We start from the raw sequence: 24,620 nt of genomic DNA, 5'->3' as shown, positions 1-24,620 counted from the left end.
TTGGAGCCTTTTACCATTGAACACTAAGCAGGCTCTAATCACACTACTGAGATTCACTCGTTATCATTCAGAATGCAGCTGTTGTGGTGTTTAACATTACAAACAGACCAATCAATCAAGACCTGCTTGATTCTGGAGCATCAGATTTGTTTAAGGTGTGGAATAGCAATATAATAGAAGCTTGTTGCTTCTATCTATAAAGACATTAGACTGGACAATTTAGTGTAACTGTTACATGTTTTTGGCGTTGAGAGGAAGCTGGAGAGCCCGGAGAGGACCCACGTAGACATGGGGAGAACATTCAAACTCCACACAGAAATGCCCCAAGTCGGATTTGAACCTGTGACCTTCTTCTTGCTGTGAGGCAACAGTGCTTACCACTGCAGCACCAGCATCAAATCAGAGACTCAAAAACCTAAGTTTGATTTAAAAATAAATAAGTAATTACTTTGGAAAAAGGCATTACTTAAAAAAACAACAACTTTTATGATGGTCCTGAAAGCTCTATATGGACTGCAATTTAATGTGAATATATATACACAAGCAAATTAGGAAAATATCACCACTCTAACAAAAAAATGCTCTTGCCTGGGTGCTGATCTACGTCATTAAGAGAACGCTGTGGTAGAAAAGTATTCACAGTAATCGTTCTATTCAGCCAATGGGCGTTACTGGAGGGCTGCTTAAACTTCCATTGAATCAAGACAAGGACTTTGTTCAGACCGGGCTTTCATTGTGGGCCTGGCTTGCCTTTTACAAGGATTTTACCAAAATTAAAGGAAGACAAGGCATCAAAATGAGCTGATCTGTTTCAGATTACGTGTTTCCTCCCACATGATTTCTCTGACTGGTGTCGCTTGATGCTTTAGCCTCACAGTCGTAATTTGTCATGCATTCACATGCTCCTGAGGTTTTAAGTTCACAGGAAGCTGTTAGATTTCAGAGACAACAAAACCCAATTTAAGGTGTGGCGTTGTGCATATGGGGCTAGACGATTGTTGCCAAAGGCGACAACACCACTTCAGGACTTTCAACCTAAAGAGCTATTTTTTTCATTCCTTTGGTTCCCAGCACGTTTTAGCGGGTTTCCCCACCCACAGGTCCGCTCACAGTGATGACCAGCACGGCATTCAACAATTCAAAATATTTATTTAACACTCTAAAAACTTCCTTAAAAACACTCTACAAACAAAAGAAAACAAATGAAAAGGAGAGACGAGGCAGTGACAGTCTACGGCCAACCTGCCTTCGAGATGGGGTAAACACAAACGAGGACGCTGGAGCGAGGGAGGGGAAGCACCTATATACGCACCCCCCCCCCAATCAGTGGTAAATGGGCCACAGGTGCTCCCTCCCACACCTGCCTGCCTAATTACATCCAATCATCCGGTTACAAAGGCTTTACAGTAATAACTAAATATGCTAAGCCGACAGTGTCAAGAGGGCCACAGTCTCAAAGGCCAGGCAGTCCAAAAGTGACAAGAACAACTAAAGTAAAAGAACAGTGTTCTAAACACCGAACCGTGACAATCTGTGCACAGCACGGGCGCTACGGAGAAGACGTGGTGTGCTTTATTCCTCAGTGACTCAATAGCTGTTTGAATTTTTTTCCCAACCTGCTGCTGCACCATTACCTTCCCTAATGCCACCATCATAACTTTTATTATTATTCCTATGACACTTTAATGGTCTGTTAGTCTTTCTTCTCTGAGAACCTCTGGGCTGAACGTTCCAGCTTTTTCCTCTGTGTATTTTATTATGATGATTGGACGTTAATTCATGTGTTGTTCCTCGCCTTGGGTTTTTAGACCTGCTTTATTAGAAACATGTGACAGAGCTCAGTGCAGGTCTTTTCATCAACTATCATGAAAACCATTGATTAATCTTCAGAGGAATTGTCATCACCTGTATGCCCAGCAAGAGAAATAGCAAACAAACTTACAAAATGGCTTAAAATGGAAAATGTTCAATAAATGGCTCATTTACCATCGTTCTTTCCAGGAAAATAAAGAATTAATAATTGTCTATTGAAGTGAAGAAATGCTCGTGTTTGTTCTGTATGTTGCTTCTCAATAGAAAATGTAACACATTTTATTACTTTTATGAGAATCAAACTGTAGTTGTAGATCAGACACAACAAGAATTTATGCTACTAACATCATCTCATCTGACACGGTAAATCTTGAAAGATTATTGTGAAAGGCCAAATCATTATGGCGTGAGACATTAGACAGACTTCAACATCTGATTCGATTCCTTCCTGGGAATTAGACGAGTATATAATAAGTATATAATAATTTAATAATATCTGCATCCACACAATGTCATCAGAGGCTTAGCACAGCTGCAGCTAAGATAAATAGTGTGCATGTAATTCAGGTGTGCCAGTCACTGACAATAGTTGTATTGTTAAGCAAATATTGATAATTGGCACTCCTAAATTAGGCATAATTATTATCAATTTTATGAGTTGCAGCTGCCCATTATTCAGTTACGTGTTGTTTTCTCATTTCATTATGAATTCAGTAAAGAATAAAGTAATTACAAAAAGAAAAAAGAAAGGCAGAGACACAACCAGAGAGGACACTTCAATGCTCTCATTACTGTCACTCACAACCAGAACAAGTGCATCCACAGTGTCTCCCAACTCCTGCACCTGTTTCACTTGCTAATAAAGCTTCTCCTAAGAGTCTAGTTCAAAAATCATCAGCATCCATTTGGCTTCCTGATTAAAAAGTCATAAGCAATTGAAACAGAGGAGATGCTTTCTTATCAGAAATAATTTAGTAACAAGTGTGTAACCGGTTGTTCCAAACAAAGCATACACTCCAACAGGAACTCTTTGTTGTTGAATCATTGGTTGGATTTTTTTTTTTTTTATGCAAATATGGTCCTTGAACTACAGATGGAATTTGGATGGGATACATTAAGTGATAAGCCCAGTCACCCAACATCCCAGGTCAATGGTCAGGCAGGGGAAGACCTTTTATTATCATGGATGGATAAAGATTGGTTTTAATGATATTATTGAATGCCCGCTTATAAAGGTTGAGGACCGAGAAATAAACCCAAGTACAATACAATAAACCACTGATAATGTTATCTATCTCTGTGCTACCTAAACTTGAGTATTGATTGATTTTAATTTACTGGAGGAAAATATTGTTAGGTTTTCCATATAAATCGACAAATGAATCAAATTATACTACAGGTTCACATTAAGACCATACATGTAATTTAAAAAGTCTGTCAAATATCTCATCTTGGTTTAAATAGCATTTGAATAATACTGTCTCTTTAGTTATGTCCTCCGTCTTCACTGATGAAGGTATATTTGGCTAGGGGCAAATGCATCCTGCCTGTGTCTCATGTAATATTTAATAGTTATCAGCCATGACCTAAACTGGGTGTGTGCAGCTCCACAACAAGCTTAAAGAGCTTAAAGCACTCTAAGTGGCTAAAAACACTGTGGTAAAAGCCAAGGGAATGTATCTATATAGCTGACTGGTAGAAAGTGAGGTCAAAAAAAGATGCAATATGTTCCTGTTCTAATTTTACTTGTTAATGCCTTAAACTGAAAGCTGATTCATTTGGAAGATGACAGCCTTATTCACTGACAATAACACTCTTCCAGCTGATTCATATGTATCTGTCCTACAATGTATGTGAATCTAATTGATAGTTTACAACATCTTTGACCGAAATGCTAATAATGTTTCTAGGTTTTTATTTTATTATAAAAAACATTCTTGAGTCATCTGTGCATGTGAGCTTAATGACCCTCAGTGTGTTAACTACTTGTCAGGAGGGTAAATACAGCACCTGAAATGCCCCCACCAGTCTGTTTTATCTGAGGAAGCCTTCTTGGATGCAAAGTGTAATGTCCTCAAACCTTGAATAATGGTCCCGTGGCTTCTAGTTCAAACTCTGGTGCGAGTCATTGCGTATTTAAGAAGACTTAGTCTGATTGTCCCTAATTGTAACTAAAGAAATATGAATGTGAAAAGAAACAGCAGAGAAAGGAGGACAGAGGCTGACGAGAGTACAGCACGTCACTATTCATTGGATGTTAAGGCGATGAGGTGGAAATGTTGCTTTTCAGATCTCAGTCTGTCTCTATTTTCAGCTCAAAACCATCTTAAGCCCACTGGCCAAAACAGATCCTCCTCCTCGGAGCACTCAGTGGGGAAGAAACCGAGTCCAGCATCTCACCGAAGAAGAGTATGCCATTTTAAAAACAGTTTCTCCGGAAGAAGAGACAATTTTGAACAATTACTGTTGGTGTCTTTCCTGTAAACTAATATACTTAATGTCAGATGCAGAATTTCCAAACCATCAGAGAGAGCGTTCCGATGCGCCACCAAATCAAATAACTCATTAAATATTAACACTCTCTCTTCCAAGATGTTTTCCACTGAATGAGCTCCACCAGGAGGATTTGCCATATGAAAATTCCCTCAGGATTTCATAAAGATTCAATTTTTTATGAAAGAGTCTATACATTTCCAAAAATTTGTTCGTTGAGTGTTTGGTGCATCATTCCTGCCTCTTTTTTCTGTAAATAAGTCATGTTGATGGTATTTCCAGATTATCTAATTTCTTCTTATTATTATGATTTTTATGATAATGATGATGATGATTAATATTATTATTATGTATCTTGATAATGGTATTTTCCATCTACCACTTTTTTGCATTTACCTAAGCATCTCCTTTCAAATGCCTCAATCCTTATTGTCCTACCACAATTATTTGATGATCAGTAGGAAAGAACTCCATAGCTACAAGTTTATCAGTGTGATTATTGAAAATGCAAAGTAAAACAATTCCATTAGCCATTTAGACACTGATGATGGCTGGGGGCATGTGGAATTCGAATTCCACACACAAGACGCATACATATAATAGCACGCACGTATTCTGTACTTCCAGTGATCCAGCACTAGACACAAGGTCATGACATTTTCATGTCAGGACAGGATGAAAATAGAAAGATGGCCATAATCTGGATAGGCTGAGGCACAATGAGTCATTGGGCTGATAACACAGACTGAATCAGTGAGCTGAAAGCGGAAGACAGTTTATTTGTGTGTGTGTGTGTGTGTGTGTGTGTGTGTTTGAATTATATCCGAGGGTTTGAACAAAGTGGAAGTGGGAGAGCTGATGCTGTCAGGCTTTGAGCGGGTTAGCTGCAGGTGGTGAACACTAGTTCTGCAGGTCCCTGTGCATCACTACAAACCTCTTCAACCCCAAACACAAGATAACTCAAGGTCCTTTATCCATATATTAGATTGATCCTGTCATCCCTGTCTCACACACAGACACACACTGTTCCCTCTGTCCTGTAAGTTTTCCGTTCTTACTCATACCATCTGTTTTTATGCAGTTCTGCACTAGAACATGATAAAGGAAAAACGCCTTTTTTTTTATCAGAAAAATGTAAAATAAAATATTCCTTGTCCTTGTGGATTTAACATTTACTTATTTTTTCCCTTCTTTATAAAGTTACGCTCCGCTGTATTGCACGGTTTGTGCTTTATATCAGTCATTTATGTGGATAGTGTGGAAATATTAGCTTAACATCTGCTTACTACTGACGTGAACAGAATGCAGCAGCATCATGTAACAGGGGTCTAGAAACGTACCGGTAGTTACTGCGATGCAGTTACAGCTGCATCACAACAACTGTCACAGCAATGCTCTGACAAACAGGAGAGGACAGAGACTGTGGCATCGTCCATGTGACGTGGCAGCGCCAGATTTTCCAGAGGAAAACACTGTCCTCTTGTGGTTTGGCAATGCGAGGCCATCAGGAATATTAAAGAATGTGCTCATTTGAATGGTAACAAATGCTTTCGATATAAGAGGGAGTTCTGCAAGGAAATACATGCTTGTGATTATAATAATTCAATTGCAAGATATTTGTTGACTTGAGCAGCAATGCTCTTTGAGGTATCAATCACATGAACCGTTTCCCATTGCAATAAATGCTCACATGAGCACAAAAGGTCCGGGTTGAAAATGATCCCAAATAAAATGTTATAGAGTGCACAGGTGTTTTAGGACTTTTTAAATGTAAAACTGGTCATTAAAAAAAGCATCTTTTTTAGGAACCACTGTTACTTGGGATTGACTGGCAGTAGTATGAAAGGTTGCACACAAAACAGCAACAATAATAATAATAATAATTAAAAGCAAGAATCACAACAAATGTTAAAATATTCATATGTACATATGTCAGTGGTGAAAGTTAATAATAATAATAATATATTAAATATAGAGGGAAAGTTGTAAAGTTTTCTTTGCTCCGATACATTTGGTCATAATGCATTTTATTTATCAAACTGAAGTCAGTGTTTGGGTGACGTAAGAAAAAACTATTTTCGAGTGGGGATTACCGTTCTGTCTAAAAAAGGATAAAAAAAATAAATAAATGTTATCCTTCCGTCGGTTCTTGTCCGACGCCCACAATACTGAACCCGGATGTCCGAAGTCGCCGTCCCTTACGTCACTTCCGGGATCCAACAGCGCGAAAAAACTCATTTGCGTCGCAACAAAATAAACAGTGTGGTGAGTTGAATGCATATGATAAATGCAGATGGAGGTAGTGTTTGCTCACTAAAAACTGTTTCATTTTGATCTACTGAGGAGCTCGCCATTGACAGCGACCGGTTACTGTAAAAACATCAACGAGCTAATCACTAGCGTTAGCTTTCTGAGTTGACAAACTACGTTGTTAAAAGGCAGTAAGACAATGTACTTTGAATGCCTGGGCTGGGCTTCCTTGTCGGCAGCAGATATTGCACATAATCATTCTAATGTCAAACTGGACCGCTTTCTATTACTGAGAAGTTGAGTCAATGATTACGGTACTTTTAGGCATAAACATTATACTTCTAGTAACATACCGAAGGCAGTGGCTTGAGCTAACTGAGGGTTAGACTGTCATTCAAGGAAAGGCAATGCCAGATAAAGGTATTTCCATAGCAACGTCAAAAAAAACAAAAGCCACATAAATGTGATCACGAAGGAATAAACAATTAAATAACTATGGCGTTGTTATCTCCATTGAATTTTCAAGACACATAAATGTGGCCAAATCTCAATATTTGGGACACAATGGAGTTGCAAGCAGAATAGACAAGCATGTTCAACATATGAAGGGAATAAAACTGGATACTGCTTTATGTTACATTTTGATGTCGGTGCTATTAAGCAGACCTCATCCCAAACGATCAAAGAGGTGCAGATGGAGCTCCACGTGTCAGTCATGCATTTAATTCAAAATAGTTTCTGTCCTTCAAATATCACTTGAGCCATTTTATTTTTTTTCCCCATAATGAATTCAGAATTTCAAAAATGTAGTTGTGAAATGTTACTTCTCTATCCGGTCAAGTGTAAGTCAAAAAGGGCATAATAAGGTGCGAGTGAATATCTGCATTTAAACAGAGTGAATAAATCAAATGTGTCATGGGTTGTTTTGCTTCACTAATGTGTCAGTATAAGTTTGAAGCCAATTCTGCAATATGTTCTCTTTCTTCCAACTCTCAGAAAGCAAAAATGTCAAGGATAGAAAAAATGAGCATCCTGGGAGTGAGGAGCTTTGGGATTGAAGATAAAGATAAACAAATCATTTCTTTCTTCAATCCACTGACTGTTCTGGTTGGACCTAATGGAGCAGGGAAAACGGTATGAGAGCATGAGAACCGGTTCAACCGTTATCTGGGAGTTTGTTCATTATGTGATTATTTTTCCGTTTGTTTCCAGACTATCATTGAATGCCTTAAATATGCAACATCAGGAGAACTTCCTCCCGGATCTAAAGGAGGTGCTTTTGTTCATGATCCGAAGGTGAGCTCAATCCAAATAATAATGGAAAGCACAAAAGTACTTCATGATTCAGATTTGTTGTGACTGTTATTACTCACTGGGCACATCAACAATGTGTGCGTTGCATTTGCTTGACTAAATTCACAACTGGGAATTCAGAAAAGGAGGAGATGAAAGAGAGAGTTTGTTTTTTTGAAGATGGGAGCCGGATTGCACCTTAGACAAGGACAGATTTATAGGGATGAAATCAAGACTGTGGCACCCACTTATTTTATGTAGAAACAAGCGGGACAACGAACTCATTCAATGCCAATTGATCGATTAGGTTTGAAATTTGATTCTGCCTCTTTTCAATGGCCAATAACTCCAGGATGAAAAATGCTAGGAACAAACTTTATTTTTTCCTGATGAAAGAATATTACCTAATATTCTGTGGGTCTTGAACCATAGGGAAAAATTAGCGAAGATTGCTGGCATTGAATGAGTTAAGGCAGTGGTCCCCAACCTTTTTCCTGCCACGGACCGGTTTCATGCCGGGCAATTTTTTCACGGAGGGGGGGGTTATATTATGCACTTGCAAAAACTATTAAACAAGTATTACACCAATATCTACTCACCATAAATTGTGGTCTCAATAATCGCTTCTGTCCTTCATGTTCATGTTTTTTTGTGTCATAAATTCCACATTCTTGTCTTTTAATCCAGAGTTCTTGGTCTCTATGTGCCGAAGCAGTTTTGAACCCTTCATTCCTCATTAACGAAGCTAATCAGCTGTTGATAAACCCGAGTTTTAAGTCTGACTCTTTTCTTGGAGGTCGTCGACTCCTCTCCTTCCTCCTCAGTTGGACTTTCCCTCTTAGCAATGAAGCGCTCCAAAGACGTTTGTTTTTTAACTTAATTTTCACTAGTTCACGTCTGTTTTTAGTAACGTATCACGTAAAGCATGTAAATTCACAGGCGAATGTTACGTTGGTGAAAATCCGGTCGTTTTTCAAAATAAAACACCTTTTAGACGCTAATAATCAATACAAAGGAAATTGTATAAATTAGTTATTCTTTCCGTGCGGCCCGGTAACAAATGCCTCACGGACCGGTGGTTGGAGACCACTGAGTTAAGGGAATGACATCCACTTAGTAGTATACGTTGCCCTACTTATCTCTCCACACCAAGCGCTCCAATGAACAGCCTGCTGAACAACTCGCCCTTCCATCCCTTCGGATTTCCTCTGCTCAGCCTCTTTTACAGTTAGTGTTCACTGCCAGCTCCCAGTGAGATCTGTAAGTGTGACCGGCTGACTCCGGAGAGAGTTCCTGCCAGTCCATAATGGGCTCTGAGAGCATGGCTGGCTGCATGGCAAGCTAGCAATCACTGCAGTTGCTCGTTTTCTGTCATATCAGGTTGGGAAGCTGCTCAACTCTGAAACAATTCCTGCTAAATTTTGTTTGCCTCCACTCTTTTGCCCGACAAACTCACATTTCCGTTTGTTATCGTAGCTCATCAAACATTTTAGCTGGATTTATCAAAGTGTGAGAAATCAATCTTCTCCTGATCCTGTCTGGTTAATTAGTTTTACTTTATATTCCGGTTAGATCTGTGTGGAACGATTGAACTTGTCTGACCGTTTATCTCGGGTGCCTGACAGACGAGGGTTTCCAGTCCTGTCTTTATGCAAGTACTCTCATGATATGTGAATCCCAGGACGCCCATGAGACTGATGTGCGAGCACAGATTAAGCTGCTATTCACCGATCTCAATGGGGAGAGAGTGACAATCCAACGCTCCATGTCCTGCACTCAGAAGGCTAAGAATTACTCCTTCAAAAGCTTGGAGCAGGTCATTACGAGAGTGAAGTAAGCCATGCTTTCAAGTTTCCTCCTCCTTGTTTTATGCTAAAAAAAAAAAACGGCAGCTGTTTAGTCACGCTTTAATTGTGTCGTCATCCAGAGACGGTGAGAGGGTGAGCAATTCATCCAAATGCAGCGACCTGGATCGGGAGATGATATCTGCTCTGGGTGTGTCCAAGCCTGTGCTCAACCACGTCATCTTTTGTCACCAAGAAGAGTCGAACTGGCCTCTTAGTGAGGGCAAAGCCCTCAAAGAAAAGTTTGACTCCATCTTCGCTGCAACAAAGTAAAGCCAACTCATTTGAACTTTTGTCTTTTCTGGAAGAGGCATTGTGTTACTCTAAGCTAAAAGCACGCGAGCACCAGGACAAACCTTTCTCCCTGGAGGTGACGGAGAAATGATTCTTTTTTCATTCATATTGTTTCTCCCAGATACATCAAAGCTCTGGATACGATGCGTCAGCTGCGCCTGAGACAGAATCAGACGGTCAAAGAGTGTCAGGTGGAGCTGCGCTACTTGAAGCAGAACAAAGAGAAAGCCCAGCAGATTGCAGAGATGGTTTCCACCAAGGAGGCTCAGCTGATGGTCTCCAAAGACAGCATCCAGCAGATAGAGAACCAGATCGATCCCTTGGAGGTTGGTCGAGGATCTCTGCTCTGGTTTTACATAGAGATGGGGAGCATGGTGGTGCAGCGGGCGGCGCTGTAGCCTCGCAGCAAGACGGTTCTGGGTTCGATCCCTTTCTGTGCAGAGTTTGTTTGCGTCTGCGTGGGCTCTCATGCGACCTAGGTAAATTGGTCACTCCAAATTGTCCACAGCAAATCAACATTCTCCACTTCACCCTGTCCTTTGCATCGTCCTCCCCAACACCAGCCACTCTCATGTCCTCCCTCACTACGTCCATGTATCTTCTCCTGGGTCGACCTCTAGCCCTGTTCCCTGGCAGTTCCATCCTCAGCATCCTTCTACCGATATAGTCCCCGTCTCTCCTCTGGACATGTCCAAACCATCCAAGTCTGTCCTCTCTGACCTTGTCTCCAAAACGTCTAACCTTCACTGTCCCTCTTATTGCCTCGTTTCTAATCCTAACCAACCTGGTCACTCCCAAGGAGGGATACGATTAGAAATGAAATTGTGTATTGTGTATTATTATTGTTTTGTCATGACATGACATTCAAGTTATTAGAGTGGGGAGGTGGAGAGAGAGTCTATAGATGAACGCAAGTGGAAAAAAGAGCATGTAATGCATAGTGATTAGCAAACGTTAACTGGTAATTGAGATCTGTTAACGTACATTATCATATCTGAATTATTACACAATATGAATATTTATATTTACATTATGGTTGGCATTAGCAGTTTTGTGATGCTGCTCTGACATTTAGCACTGGCAGTCTTTCTATCATCAACCATTCTAATAATTTTCAGAATCGACTGACAGATATTGACATCAAACTGGGGAAAGTGATGAGGCTGGATAACGACATCAAGGCTTTAGAGAGCAGGAAGAAGCAGATGGAGGCAGACAACAAGGAGCTGGAGGAAACAATGGAACAGGTAACTTCAACGCGTATCTAAACAAGTGTACTGTTTAATGGTGGAACAATCATTTCCTCAATCAAAGGTGGGAGAAGATGCGTTCCTGCACCAATAATACTGCTCGCGCTTCAAATAAATCATCGATTTTGGAAGGTACTTAAGATTGGGTTTAAAAAAAAAAAACAAGAACAACTCCTTAAGGAACAGATATGAAGATCAAAAATTAAATTGAAGAATGAAAATGATGAGGTTAAAAAGAGGACAAAGAAGCAAGCATCTCTCTTTGTCTCTGTTTGATGGTTTATTCATCTAAACGTCCGTTTAATACTACCCCAGACAAAATAATAATAATAATAATACTACCCCAGACTCCGCTCTGCGTCAGATGACTTTAGCCTAAACGTGAAACCAATATAAAGACTGCAGCTCGTGAATGGGGCAGTTTAAATTGTGTCATGACTGGCCTGTGTTGATGCAGATGTCCTTGATGAGTGTTTCTACTCGTCTGCCGTACAGGATCCAGGGATCTTATCCTTCCATCCCGTTTGATGCCTCTCAGTTATTGTTGGTTTTGCATTTGAAGCGCATTTGTTTATGTTCTAGAGAGTAAACCTAAATATGTTGCTTTTTTTTCCCCCTCAGCAAACCAGCCGAGTTAACAGTGTAGTGCCTTGGAAAAATTAAGATGTGCAAAAAATGTTTGCCACTTTCTTTTGAAATGTATTTCACATTTTTGTTGTAATATAAATTGGCATCGTGCAGGTGACTACCTGCACGTTGAAGTACTTCCTGTCATGTGCTCCTCAGCAATCAATCGCTTGTATTTTTGAATATTCTCACTGTGTACATGCAGTGTTACACCTAGAGTGGGTAAATGAAGTGTGTCTTTCATCCAGACCATTTTATAGAGCTATTGGTGCATGTATTCTTTGTCACGGAAGCCCTTGGTGAAATCAAACCTCTGACCCTAACAAGCTGTACTCTCTTCACGCGACAGGTATTCCAAGGCACAGATGAGCAGCTGCAGGAGGTTTACCAGAACCACCAGAAGACAGTGAGGGAGAAGGAGCGCAGGCTGACGGACTGCCAGAAGGAGCTGGAAAAAGCCGGGCGAGAGTGTCAGAGACTCAACCGGGTCAAGGCAGATCTACTGGTGGAACAAGGTGCGCACGCACACACACACGCACACACACACACGCACACACCAGCCTCACCAGTCTGTGCATTTGAGTGACACAACACCAAATGCAATTTTGCATCAATCAATCAATGTAGTTGCAAAATAACGAAATCGATAAGTGTGATATTCAGATCATGCCAGAGCCAATGTCTTGGGTCAGGAAGTATACAGAATCTCTGGGTTTTTTTATATCCATGTTGCACCAACGTTCAATATCAAGTGTTCTGAAGATCACTGGTAGATAAATATTAGAATCAGATCTTGAAGGCAGAACGAAGAACTGGCAGACATGGATAAATTGATTGAATTCCTGAAGACTATTCGTTTGTTAAAATCTCCTTCACTGTTTCCAGGGCGTCTACAGCTAGAGGCCGACCGCCATGCGCAAAATATCAGGAACCGTGACACTCAGGTGAAAGAAAAATTAGAGACTATGCGTTTGTACTGCAGTGCAACTTATTGTAATTGCATCCAGCTCTTATTCCACTGGAAGCTGAGTATAGACTGAATACAGTTTTTTTTTTCTAAAGGTTTGATTGTGTTTTTACATTTCTGTTGAAAATAACCCAAATATAAAATGTGAAAAGATTCAAAAGACATGATTTTAAGAAAGGCGTAGGCTGCACGTTAATTACAAGTTTCATGCTTCTCTCCTCAGGTTCGTTCTTTGTCGTCCTATCTGGAGATAGAAGGTTTCGACCGACCGCCTTTCAGAAACCTGCAACTTCAGAGCTTCCATCAACAAGTGACAGAGAGACTCGGGCTGGAAAAAGAGACCGTCGCTCAGGCTGTGGTAAGAAATGCTCTGCTTGCTTTCTGAAAATGAGTGTGTGGGGGGGGGGGGGGGGGGTCATAGCACGTCTTCATGATTTTAATTACATCATATCCTCCTGAGACCCAGCCAGTTAGCATGTCCTCTGTAGTGGACATTTGTCCATTACAGAGGACATGCTAACTGGCTGGCTGGGTGTCCCAGCGGGATATATACGCTGCATGCTTCATTCATTAAATGCTCTCATCCCTCCTCATTCATCTACTCAGGCAGACCTTCAGACAAAAGAGCAGCAGAAGCAGCAGTCCATTGACGAGATGAGGGATAAGAAGACTGGCCTGGAAAGCACCGTGGAGCTAAAGAAAGGCATGCAGGGAAAGAAGCAGCAAGAACTCAGGAGCATGAGGACGGAGCTGCAGAGGCTGGAGGGGTCATCAAGCCGACTGCAGGAGCTGGAGAGCGAACTGGCTAAAGTGGTGAATACGCACACAGTGACTCTAAAAGGGTGTGAATTTCAGCAGATTCATTTTGTGTATAAAGACATACGACTAAATTACAACTCTTTGTGTATTTTATTTCATTATATTTTTTTGTGTTTGTAATTTCTGTATTTACTAATATATGTACCGTACATTTTTTTTTTCCAAAATAGTGCCCCTTGTCCAAGATGCTTCTTTTTTTCCCCACTTATATGCCTTATGTTTAATGCACCACTCTGGGTGTGTGTGTGTGTGTGTGTGCGTCTCCTTTTCAGGAGTGTGAGCTGCAGAGTGCAGTTCAGAGCTCTAATGTGGACGAGCTGAAGGCCGAAGTCGTGGAGCTCCAGATAGAAAAGGCTGGATTTGAACGCACACAGAGACAGCTGGACAAAGAGATGGAGATTCTCAACACACACATCACGCTGCGCACGCAACTGGACATGCTCAAAAGGGAGAAGGTGCGTAGCCACGGTCACTGTGGGGCAGCTGGAGGTTAAACATTCTTCTCCTCACTGGCTTCCTATGTTTTTAATTTCACTTGTGGCTTCCCTCTCTTTCTTTGACTCTTTCTCCCAGATTGAGAAGGAGGATCAGGTGCGTAAGATAAAGTCTCGGCACAGTGAGGACCTGGTGTCCTTGCTGGGCCACTTTCCTAACAAGAGAGAGCTGGAGGACTGGATCTACGCCCGGTCGAGGGACGTCAATAGTACCAGAGACAGACTTGCCAAACTCGAGTTAGTAAAATAAATGTTGTTCACACGAAGAAAGAAATATGTTTGTTTGTTTGCTTTAAGTACATTTCTGTGAATTTGCTATGTTTTTGATTTCTCTCAGTAAAGATCTGGCATCAAATGAGCAGAATAAAACCCACATCGCCGCCGAGTTACGAAAGAAGGAGCAGCAGTTAAACATCGATGAAGAGAAGTTCTTTAGCGTGTGTGGCAGTCAGGATCTTGAGCAGGACCTTGGGAAATTGCAGGAAGATCTGGAGAAAGTCTCCAAACAAAGAGGTGAATTCACAGAATGAAACATTGGAAGGCACAGACAGCAGTCTGGTGAAAAGTAGGATGACATTTGGAATACGACAAAATACGTGTGTGTTTGTAGCCATGCTAGCTGGAGCCACAGCCGTGTACACCCAGTTCATCAGCCAGCTGACGGAAGAACGGGAGCCCTGCTGCCCGGTGTGCCAGCGAACCTTCCCCTCAGATTCCGATCTGGAGGAAGTCATCAGCGACATGCAGTCCAAACTACGCCTGGTGCCCGACAAGCTGAAAAACACGGAGCAGGATCTGAAGAGGAAGGAGAGGAAGAGAGATGACATGGTAGCGCTCAGACCTGTCAGGTACGAAGAAAGCAGACAAGACGAGGGACTGCTGTGATATCTTAGTGGCGCAGTGGTCAGTGAAAAAAATAAAGTGGCACATTTTAAACGGGGCTTTACTGTTTGATCAATAAAATAGGTGTCAGCTTGTTCTGCCACAAAGAAGCAGGAGTTCTGTATAGCGCAAGATAAGATAAGCGCACTATTAGGAAAGCGCCGACGTATCAAATGTTAAATGAGGTGGAGCACAAATGAACCAGATTAATGAACCATTAAGTGGTTGGCCTATTTGCACTACTCCAGCTACTGTGATGATTCACAACGACATTTTTGTGATCACAGATCTTTATATCAATTAACTGGTGTTTATTTCTTAATTGATTGTCGAGGAATGACTTTCACCCGTTTATAAGAGAAATACTAGTTTTATGACGGGCCCACTAGATGGTGCTAGTTTCCCAGTTATAGGTAAGTAAGTAAACACCCACCTTGTGGTTCAGAGGTATTATAAACTGACATTACCGGTAAGCTTTGTTTATTGAGGATCGCATAACAGCACTTCATTTTTCAGTGCTTTGTCTTGTGGCCGTAATCAGTAATTAGGATGTCGCTTTCTTTAAACCGAAAACAGAATCTGAACAATCCACTGAAATCCATCGGCTATCAGTGTTGATAAGAGCCTCGTGAGTCACCTTGAAGTTGTTAAGTGTCATCTGCTAATTATCATCAGTCAATCAATAAGTATCGGGTATATTATTATCTATACATTTATCTTAATTTTGCTGCTTTTTATTACACGTGATTATGGTGAACCCCCAGAAATGAAACTGAAATCCTTCTCAGGATTCTGTGAGTGTAATGAAATGTTGTGAAGCTTAAAGAGAACTCTTCCCTGATCTACATTAGGAGATTGAAGAAGAGGATTGTTGTTGTGCAGAACACAAATATAAATCAATTCTCGAACGTTTGTGAGAAAGAAGAGTGAGCTTTCTACTCTCTGTCCAGACTGTCTATTGTGCAGGTTCAGGAAAAGGAGTTACCCGAGTTGAGACACCGCCTGCAGACCGTAAACAGGGACATTGAGAAGCTGAAGGGAGACGTGGAGGAGCAGGAGACTCTGCTGGCTGCCCTGATGGCAGAGGAGGACACAGCCAAGGCCTGCCTACAGGACATCTCTCTCATGGACAGATACCTGGTACTATCCCTCTCCGTCAGTCGTATTTGTTTTTGCCGGTCACCTGTCTTTTTCAATGCGGGTAGTGCGGTTAGCAGGAGCTAACGTAGCAGTTTCCCACTCATCTTCATTGTTCTCTCTCTCTGTCACTGGGAAGCTGTCCGACTCTCCTCTGTAATACCTTGCGTTAGTTAGAACACACCTTTTGGTCCCGTATCACTTTCTCCTGCATTTCTTCACTTTAATCACCTATTTTCTTTCTTCCCAGTTGGATCTTAAAGAGATTGAGAGGAAAATGGATCAGTATGCAGCCAAACTCCAGGGAGTAGACCTGAGCAGAACCGTCCAGCAAATCAGTCAGGAGAAACAAGAACTCCAGCACAAGTCAGACACCAGTAAGACGCCATCACGCCTTTACTCATCTTTACCTTAATCACGGCGCTCTGATGCCAACAGTCTCAGACAGATTAATAATGCAAGGTATAGGAGAAATGATTTGGAGGTCCTCTTTAACTTTCCATGCCCTTTGAATATGAAGTGAGAATTACGGTAAAGTGGACATACAATATATGCATCCATCAGAGAAGTGTCTTTTCATTTGCTCACTCAAGTCAAGCATTAAATAACCTTGAAAGCAGCGCATTGACTCGTCGGCCATTCAGAGTCGCTTTTAAGAGGGAATGAAGTTGAAGCGATTCGATGTTTCCTGACTGTCCTTGACCATTTGGACGCATTTGCTATGTCCTTGCAAGCCTCCAGCAAGACGGAGCTGAAACGGAAACTGATCCAGGACCAGCAGGACCAAATTCAGTCGCTGAAAAGTTCTGCGAATGAGATGAGAGAAGAGAAGCTCCAGCTGAGCAGTGCAATGCAGAAACGGCAGCAGCTGGAGGAGCAGTGTGTTGAGTTCACCACTGAAATACAGGCCTTAACCAGGGAAATCAGGGTACGTTTCATTCATTTCCTCTCTCTACACATCGTATTTAAAGATAATACCGTGAATTTATGTACGGTAGCTAACTCATGAGTTTGTAGTGCCTTTTAAATATTTTGTCAGTTTGCATATTTCTTTTCCGTACGCAGACATGTACAGCAGTATCATTTTGGCCTGCATTTATTTCCTGTATGTTTCTGAGCTCTGCCATATACTAGATGTACTGTAGGCAAGTAAAATCATATTATGCATATTTAACTTTCATTTTCATTCATCTATTTCTCACCAGCATGTACTTCTGTGCTTTTTCATCTCTGTGCAATACAAGTTTGTGCTTTTTTTTTTTACCTTGTATCTTTGCCTTTCACTGTGAACAATCAGGACTCAAAGGAGCAACTCTCCCCTTTATCTGCTGCTCTGGAGAAGCTGCAGCAGGAGAAGCAGGAGCTGGTGGAGCGCAAAAGGCTGAGGCAGGAGGCGGGCCAGGAGAAGGTGAACACAGCCTCACTTATCTTGCAATGCTGAAAGGCCGGCTCAAATTCACCGACAAATGTCATCTCTCAGTATGAGGCTGAATATTTTAAGTATCTAGCAGTGATTTTTCCAAAACACAAATTTATACTTCCGCTCCTCATGATTGATTGTAAAGCAAAAGCAGACGCTTTTCTAATCATTTGACACGGACAGATCAATTCCATGAAAGAAAGAGTGAAAGTCATCGCAGCCTTGGACAAAGAAATCAGCAAGTACGTTGACGACGGCAAAGATGAATACAAAGAGGTATTGCGCTCGACCACCTTCGAACTTATTCCAATGATTTGTAATCGTGGCGAATTATTCAAAAAGTATTGAACAACTTTATCGACATTGTCTTTATTTTTTTTTTCTGTTGTTATTGTAGCAAAAAGAATCTGAGCTTCAAGAAACCAACACCAAACTCCACGAGGCGGAAAAAACTAAGGAGAAGATCAATAAGGAGATGGGGAACATCCGCCAGGACATCGATACCCAGAAGGTACAGCCTCTTGTGTCCGTCGCATCAGACATCACGCCGCATCAACGTTTGTGGTGCGTCCCTGCACGCATTTAAAATGAACACAGGACTGCAGCTTCTGCACATCGAACTCACGATTAAACGACTGCCCCCCCTCCCCCGAAGGAAACATTTTAAGACTTGCCCTTAGATGTAAGAAGTCGTTGTACAACTTTAAATTGAATGAGCTGTGCTGCACAGAAATCGATGAACAGTGAAAACAATTAAGTATTTACAAGATTCGTAACGCCTCTCGACACGTTGATCTCTAAAAGGTCTTCAAATTATTTTTTGTTTGTGTTGTCAAATTGATTGCAAGTTGCTGATAAATTTAGAAACTCCATAAATAAAGAGACCATATCTTCAGGGTGTATTGCACCACATGTGAGTGGTGTACAAAAAACCAACTGAACACACAAGGTGCTTTTAGTGTGTAATACAAGACTTCAACTACTTGTGTAATGCTTGTAGGAAGGGACAGACGACGAATCGCACACAGGATGCTGCAAAAACAACTTTATTGTTAGAACAAGGTTGAGTTTGGCCTTCAGCCGTGTTCATCCTGAGTTCTTCTCTGCCTCTGGTGTTATTCTTTGTAGCCCACGTTTTCGTCGGTCGTTTAATGTCACCACAGTGAATCACATCTCAGCTGTGCACTGTTGTTAAACGTCTCGTACTTCTTAGGTGCAGGAGCGCTGGCTGCAGGACAACTTGACCTTGAGGAAGCGTGTTGAGGAGTTGAAAGAGGTTGTGGCTCGGCGGGAAGCCCTTCTGAAAGACATGGGCAACATGCAAGTCTTGCAGCTACGCCAGTAAGACCCCACACACTGTTAATTAATCATTTGTTCGATGAGCGCTGACGGGCACAGAAGCCCAAAACCCGCAGAGCATGTAAGCGGCCAGAATGGTGACCATTGGTCAGGAATTGGCTCCAATATGTTCTGTGGTTTTCCAGAGAACGGCGAGAAGCGGAACGGAAGTTGGAAGACTTGAAGAAGACCCGCAGTATTAGTGTGGGTCGTCAGAAAGGCTTCGAGGAGGAGATATTGCAATACAAGTGAGATTTACATAGCTAGTATTTCGTAATTACCGATAGTCGTGAGAAAATGACAAATTCAAACACCAAAAATGTAAAGTTTGGCCTCTGGTTTTTCTCCAGTAATTTGGCTACTTTAGGATGTATTACTGCTGTTGAATCCGACTTCTTAAATGCATTTAAATGTTTGTTGTTTGTCTTTTCTTGAAGAACTTAAATTTTCTCTTTGTATCAATTTCTTGCAGAAAAGAGCTGCGAGAAGATCAGTATGACAAAGCTGATGAGCGTTACAAAAATAAAATGATTAAAATGAGGACCACAGAGTTGGTCATTAAAGACCTGGATCTCTACTACAAGGCCCTCGATCAGTAAGTGTTGTCCTTAGTTATATGCAAGATACACACACACACACACACACACACTCACAGTCGACTAAAGTGCTTTACGAGCTCAGAAGAACCAACGGTCCTTAAAAATATATTAACAGCAAGGCACACAGACAAAGTGCGACTGCAAAGGCTCGCCTCTGGTTCAGAGTCCTGCCCTCTGGTTCAGAGCCGTGCCCTCTGGTTCAGAGCCGTGCCCTCTGGTTCAGAGCCGTACCCTCTGGTTCAGAGTCGTGCCCTCTGGTTCCGCGCCGTGCCCTCTGGTTCAGAGTCGTGCCCTCTGGTTCCGAGCCGTGCCCTCTGGTTCCGCGCCGTGCCCTCTGGTTCAGAGTCGTGCCCTCTGGTTCCGCGCCGTGCCCTCTGGTTCAGAGTCGTGCCCTCTGGTTCCGCGCCGTGCCCTCTGGTTCAGAGTCGTGCCCTCTGGTTCCGCGCCGTGCCCTCTGGTTCAGAGTCGTGCCCTCTGGTTCCGCGCCGTGCCCTCTGGTTCAGAGTCGTGCCCTCTGGTTCAGAGTCGTGCCCTCTGGTTCAGAGCCGTGCCCTCTGGTTCCGAGCCGTGCCCTCTGGTTCCGAGCCGTGCTCTGTCCCATGTCATCGGACGACCCGGTTCATTTGATGAAATCCGTGCATATCTCCCCCACACCACAACAAGCCTCCTTCAAAAAGGAGGGGATGAAAGGTTTTAATTTATCAAAAGCAGCTTCAAAACCTGTTCAATTGAAAGTGAAGAAAAATGTGGGCAATAATGCAGAAAAGTAGGTCAGAGTGGGTGACAGTTTGTGTCACTTTCAGCATATCCTTTGTCATCCTGTCTTATCATGTTTGTCAGTTTTGCTGTTATGATGCATCCACCATTGTCTTCCTTATCAGGCACCTTGATGTTTTTGGCTTGTTGGTTAGAAGGTCAGCTGCGTCATGGCTGGGAAACCTTTTTACGCTGAGCAGTGACATCAATTTGCTTCTGATTTTTTTTAGATTAAACATTCCAAGAGAGAAAACCAGTGACTCTACTATTTGCTAACGAAGAAACGTGTGCTCAGTTCGCAGCACTAAATTCTGGGTTTGAACTTGCTGACCTGTTGGGCTGTTTCTGTGTGATGTTTAGATGCTATCTGGATGTATTAATCTTATTTAAAACACATCACAGTCTTTTTTTTTAATTTAAATCCTTGGAGCTCTGATTTGATTAAATCGAATCACAATCAATATACATTATTTGTGTTAATCTTGGAGCGTATGGACAGTCTGACAAACTAACTGAAGATGAGTGATAGAACCCGACTTCATCATGGAGTTGTGGCGTCATCGTCTCAGCCACAAACAATCCTATGATGAAAATGAAATGTCAGCAGATCTTATCTCTGGTTTCTATCTGAATACACTGAAAAGGTTTTGATATCACTCTGGAAAACTTTGCTTGTTGTGCAACACATTTTTCGGTGGTTCGTGGAAGATGACGTTTTACTGCGAAGTACCGCAACAAGCGCTGTGTCATTGTATGTATGTATGTGTGTGTGTGTGTGTGTGTGTGTGTACACAGTACATTGTTGATGGTGGATATTGCAATGACATCTATAACAACGTCAACCAATCCATGACCAGGATTTACTGAACCGCTAATGCTATGAATCGCGACACAATTAATTTGTGAAGTGCTGGAACGCGGCCCCTCAGTCAGACTGAGAAATAGAGTTGGTTAGAAAGTAAGTAAATCTGTTTATGTTCATGCTGCTCCAGGATAAGAAAAACAGCGGCTCCTGATTGCACGACGGATGAGCACTTTGAACTCTTTCAGATTTATTCCATTCAGTACAGGCATGAAATAAATTACCGGTATAAAAAATTAAAAAAATTACAAAGAACTTCCATGTCCTACCCTCCGCCCCCCTCAAAAAAAACAAGTATTTAAAATGTAAATACAAAACAAATCAGAAAAGATAGCTGTAAATTCAACAGGTAATGGAACAGGAAAATGTTACTTATTCTGAATTCTGAATTGTGACTCGTGTGTCTGAAAGGCAAGAAGAAAACTACATTTATTGTAGAATTTATTTTTTCAACTTTAAACACATGATTCTAAATGATAGGAAATGGTATCCGTGTTGTTGTTTTTTTAATTAGATTATATTACTTGATTTAGCATGAGGCTGATCAATGTAAAGCAACGGTAGCGGCGTTGGTGGGGGTGCTTTTCACTTCCATGTTCTAGTTTTGTTATGCTGATGCCTTTGCAAAGGGAAGACACCTGGACATTGCTTGGTTGCAGAAACACATGCAAAAGCTAGATTTGGTCAGATGAATGGATAAAGGCCGCTCTGCTCCCGCTGTCATCAATCTATCGACATGTAGGCTTCACAAGAAACCCCGTTGGTAATCACGGCAGAATTTACCAACCACAAGAGCATCTCGTGTGTAATAGATTACAAAGTTGTTCTTGGTAAAAATGTTATATCACATTTGTTTCATGTATCAGTATTTTATGGATTTTTTTAGAATTGCATTTTATAAAAAATATATATATATGTGAATATTTAGATAAATACTTTTTTGTTTAGAATGAAAGGCACATTTATATGTGCACTTTGCGACTGTTATCCAGCTCGAGTTCAGATAACCTCATCCTGTATCCTGCTGCTTTTTGTCCTCTGCGTTGCGGCAACACACGACAGTAAACTAACTTCTGGAGTTTGTTAGGTTTGTTATCAGAATGAGTAAACAGTGGATCGTGAACATATCTTCTCAACAACTGGCTTTGTGGCTTCATTTGCTTTTCTTGTCCTCAGAACCATTATGAAATTCCACAGCATGAAGATGGATGAAATCAACAAGATTATCAGAGACCTGTGGCGCAGCACCTACAGGGGTCAAGGTTTGTCTCGCTTTCAATAAAAACATCTAGGGTCTTCCTCATTTCTCTGCTAATCCCTCTGCAATCTGCCCCCCCCCCTCCCCCATGCAGACATTGAGTATGTGGAAATCAGGTCTGATGTGGATGAAAACTCTTCTGCTGGCGTGCGGCGGCGGGTCTACAACTACAGAGTAGTGATGGTGAAAGGAGACACGGCTTTGGACATGAGAGGACGCTGCAGTGCTGGTCAGAAGGTACCAGGATTGATCACAAGACATCTGCTCCATGTTTGTTATAAAAACATTAATTCTGTGTATTATTCTGAATCCATTCTCTCTGCCTGTGTGTCTCTAGGTGTTGGCGTCACTGATCATCCGTTTAGCTCTGGCAGAGACCTTCTGTCTGAACTGTGGCATCCTGGCCTTGGACGAGCCCACCACCAACCTGGACCGAGACAACATCGAGTCGCTTGCGCACGCCCTTGTGGAGTCAGTACACGCACATACTTTCATCATTCCTCTGGATCAATGTGTTACCAAACGCTGGCTCTAACGTCCAAGTACCGTAACCCCCACCTCAAGATCTACACATTAAAAATCCCTCATTTAATAACTAGTGCAGTTTCATATCTATTCAACCCATTAAATAGCATCTGCCTTAAGAAAATCAGATGCTAACACTGTGCCTTGTAGACCTTCATTAGCAGTAGTTACAAAGGTCTTTCCTTGAAGCCTTAAATATGCCTTTGTAGTAGTTGTTAGCAGCAAAAGGTTAAGTAAAACTTTATTCATAAAGCACTGTGTAACAGAAGACAGGCTATGATATGAAAAATAAGACCATAAAAAAACAAGAGCCAAACTTTCACCACAGAGAACCAGGGGATAAAACGAGCAACAATTTATTTAGCAACAAACAGCTGATAATACCAATAAACCCGTTATACAGGTTGGGATGTAGAACAGCTTCCTGCCGTATAGCGTTGTAGCGCATTGCTACACGCCGTGTACAGAATGATTTTCCAGTAGCATCGCTACTTACACTACTTTGTAATTTCTCTTATTGCATCCTGAACTACATGAATTTGACGTACAACTCAAAGTCCTTTCATCCTAGGATCATCAAGAGCCGCTCTCGCCAGCGTAACTTCCAGCTCCTGGTCATCACGCACGACGAGGACTTTGTGGAGCTGCTGGGTCGGTCCAGCTACATCGAGCATTTCTACCGCATCCGGAAGAACCACAACCAGAACTCTGAGATCACAAAGTGCAGCATCACCTCACTGTCATCCTACCTTCACTGAGCAGATGAAATAAATACTTATTTGCAAATACAATCATTGTTAATGTTCTTTTACTCATTTCGGGTTGGTTTAAAATGTATTTAGCAATTTGCATTTATAGTAAAGAAATGGGTTCTTAAAAAGTAGAATCCAAATGTACTTTCAGGGAATGCTCGACTTGTGTCATGCCTTATATTGTGTACGATTGTGTAACAATTGTGAATGCTGGAACGGACTTATTTCCACAACCGCCTGCTCTTCTAGGCGTGTTTTTCACCATCCAGCTGTGAAGTTCTTTTGCGAATACTGAAAGCATTCTGTGTTCATAATGCTTGAAATGTCCATGTTATGGTTGCGTTGAGATTATACAAGATGCCTGTTCTGTTTGAAGAAAAAGGGCAGTATTTGTACCTTTCCATTAAATTTGCATCTTTGCTGTTTCGTGTGCTCACGTTCATTAAATTCCATAAACTTCGTTCTTTTCACTTGTATGATGATGCAGGCATCTGTCGGTCGTAGTTTTGCTTCAGAGAAACATTCAGTCTTTGTATCATCAACCGCAGCAAACAGATCTTGTCTCAAACATCACAGTCATTTTGGTGATGAAGGGAAATTTGGTGAGAACGTGGGCCAAGCAAGTATAAATCTTGTGTTCTCAGAGAGGACTTCAGAATGAGCTTCTGGCTGACAGTTCAAGTGCTTCTTGATATTGCTTATAGAGGACATGGAGAAGAAGATGCTTTTGTTGGTATCTGTTGCGTTGCTGCTGGGCTGTCGAGCCATCGCGACGCCTGCTCATTCCAGACTTCACATAATCCAAAATCGCCTGTTGGACCTGTCTTCCAATTTCAACAAATCTCTCTCTCAGGTAAAAAAAACCATCTGATTAGAACAAATATCCTCTCCTTCTGGCAAGAGTTTATTAGTGCGTTGTCTTGTTTGGATCTTTTGATGTCAGGAAAA

The 24,620-nt window shown here is 41.6% G+C and overlaps 1 protein-coding gene across 1 annotated transcript; it reads left to right on the top strand.

The window, feature by feature from the left end:
• The first annotated feature begins 7,560 nt into the window (after nt 1–7,560).
• Nucleotides 7,561–24,067, top strand: LOC137900125 (DNA repair protein RAD50-like). Its single transcript, XM_068744182.1, has 27 exons — nt 7,561–7,689; nt 7,768–7,851; nt 9,530–9,681; nt 9,776–9,961; nt 10,108–10,312; nt 11,105–11,233; nt 12,213–12,378; nt 12,749–12,807; nt 13,054–13,188; nt 13,437–13,643; nt 13,922–14,104; nt 14,223–14,380; nt 14,481–14,656; nt 14,754–14,991; nt 15,976–16,165; nt 16,413–16,539; nt 16,897–17,090; nt 17,460–17,570; nt 17,766–17,858; nt 17,980–18,093; nt 18,796–18,923; nt 19,067–19,168; nt 19,393–19,515; nt 22,314–22,399; nt 22,490–22,632; nt 22,733–22,866; nt 23,492–24,067. The coding sequence occupies exons 1-27, from the start codon at nt 7,561–7,563 to the stop codon at nt 23,676–23,678; spliced, it is 3,939 nt and encodes a 1,312-aa protein (XP_068600283.1). The 3' UTR covers nt 23,679–24,067.
• Nucleotides 24,068–24,620: the final 553 nt, after the last annotated feature.

This window comes from Brachionichthys hirsutus, chromosome 10 (genome assembly GCF_040956055.1).
Source record: "Brachionichthys hirsutus isolate HB-005 chromosome 10, CSIRO-AGI_Bhir_v1, whole genome shotgun sequence".
Taxonomy (NCBI): Eukaryota; Metazoa; Chordata; class Actinopteri; order Lophiiformes; family Brachionichthyidae; genus Brachionichthys; species Brachionichthys hirsutus.
The sequence above is the reverse complement of the archived record's forward strand: the minus strand, read 5'-3'. Positions and strand labels throughout refer to the sequence as shown.

Coding starts and splice junctions, on each gene's coding strand:
- LOC137900125 (XM_068744182.1), top strand. CDS start 7,561: ATGTCAAGGATAGAAAAAATGAGCATCCTGGGAGTGAGGAGCTTTGGG. Junction 12,808..13,053: donor TCAGGAACCGTGACACTCAG/GTGAAAGAAAAA, acceptor TTCTCTCCTCAG/GTTCGTTCTTTGTCGTCCTA. Junction 19,169..19,392: donor GAGGAGATATTGCAATACAA/GTGAGATTTACA, acceptor AATTTCTTGCAG/AAAAGAGCTGCGAGAAGATC.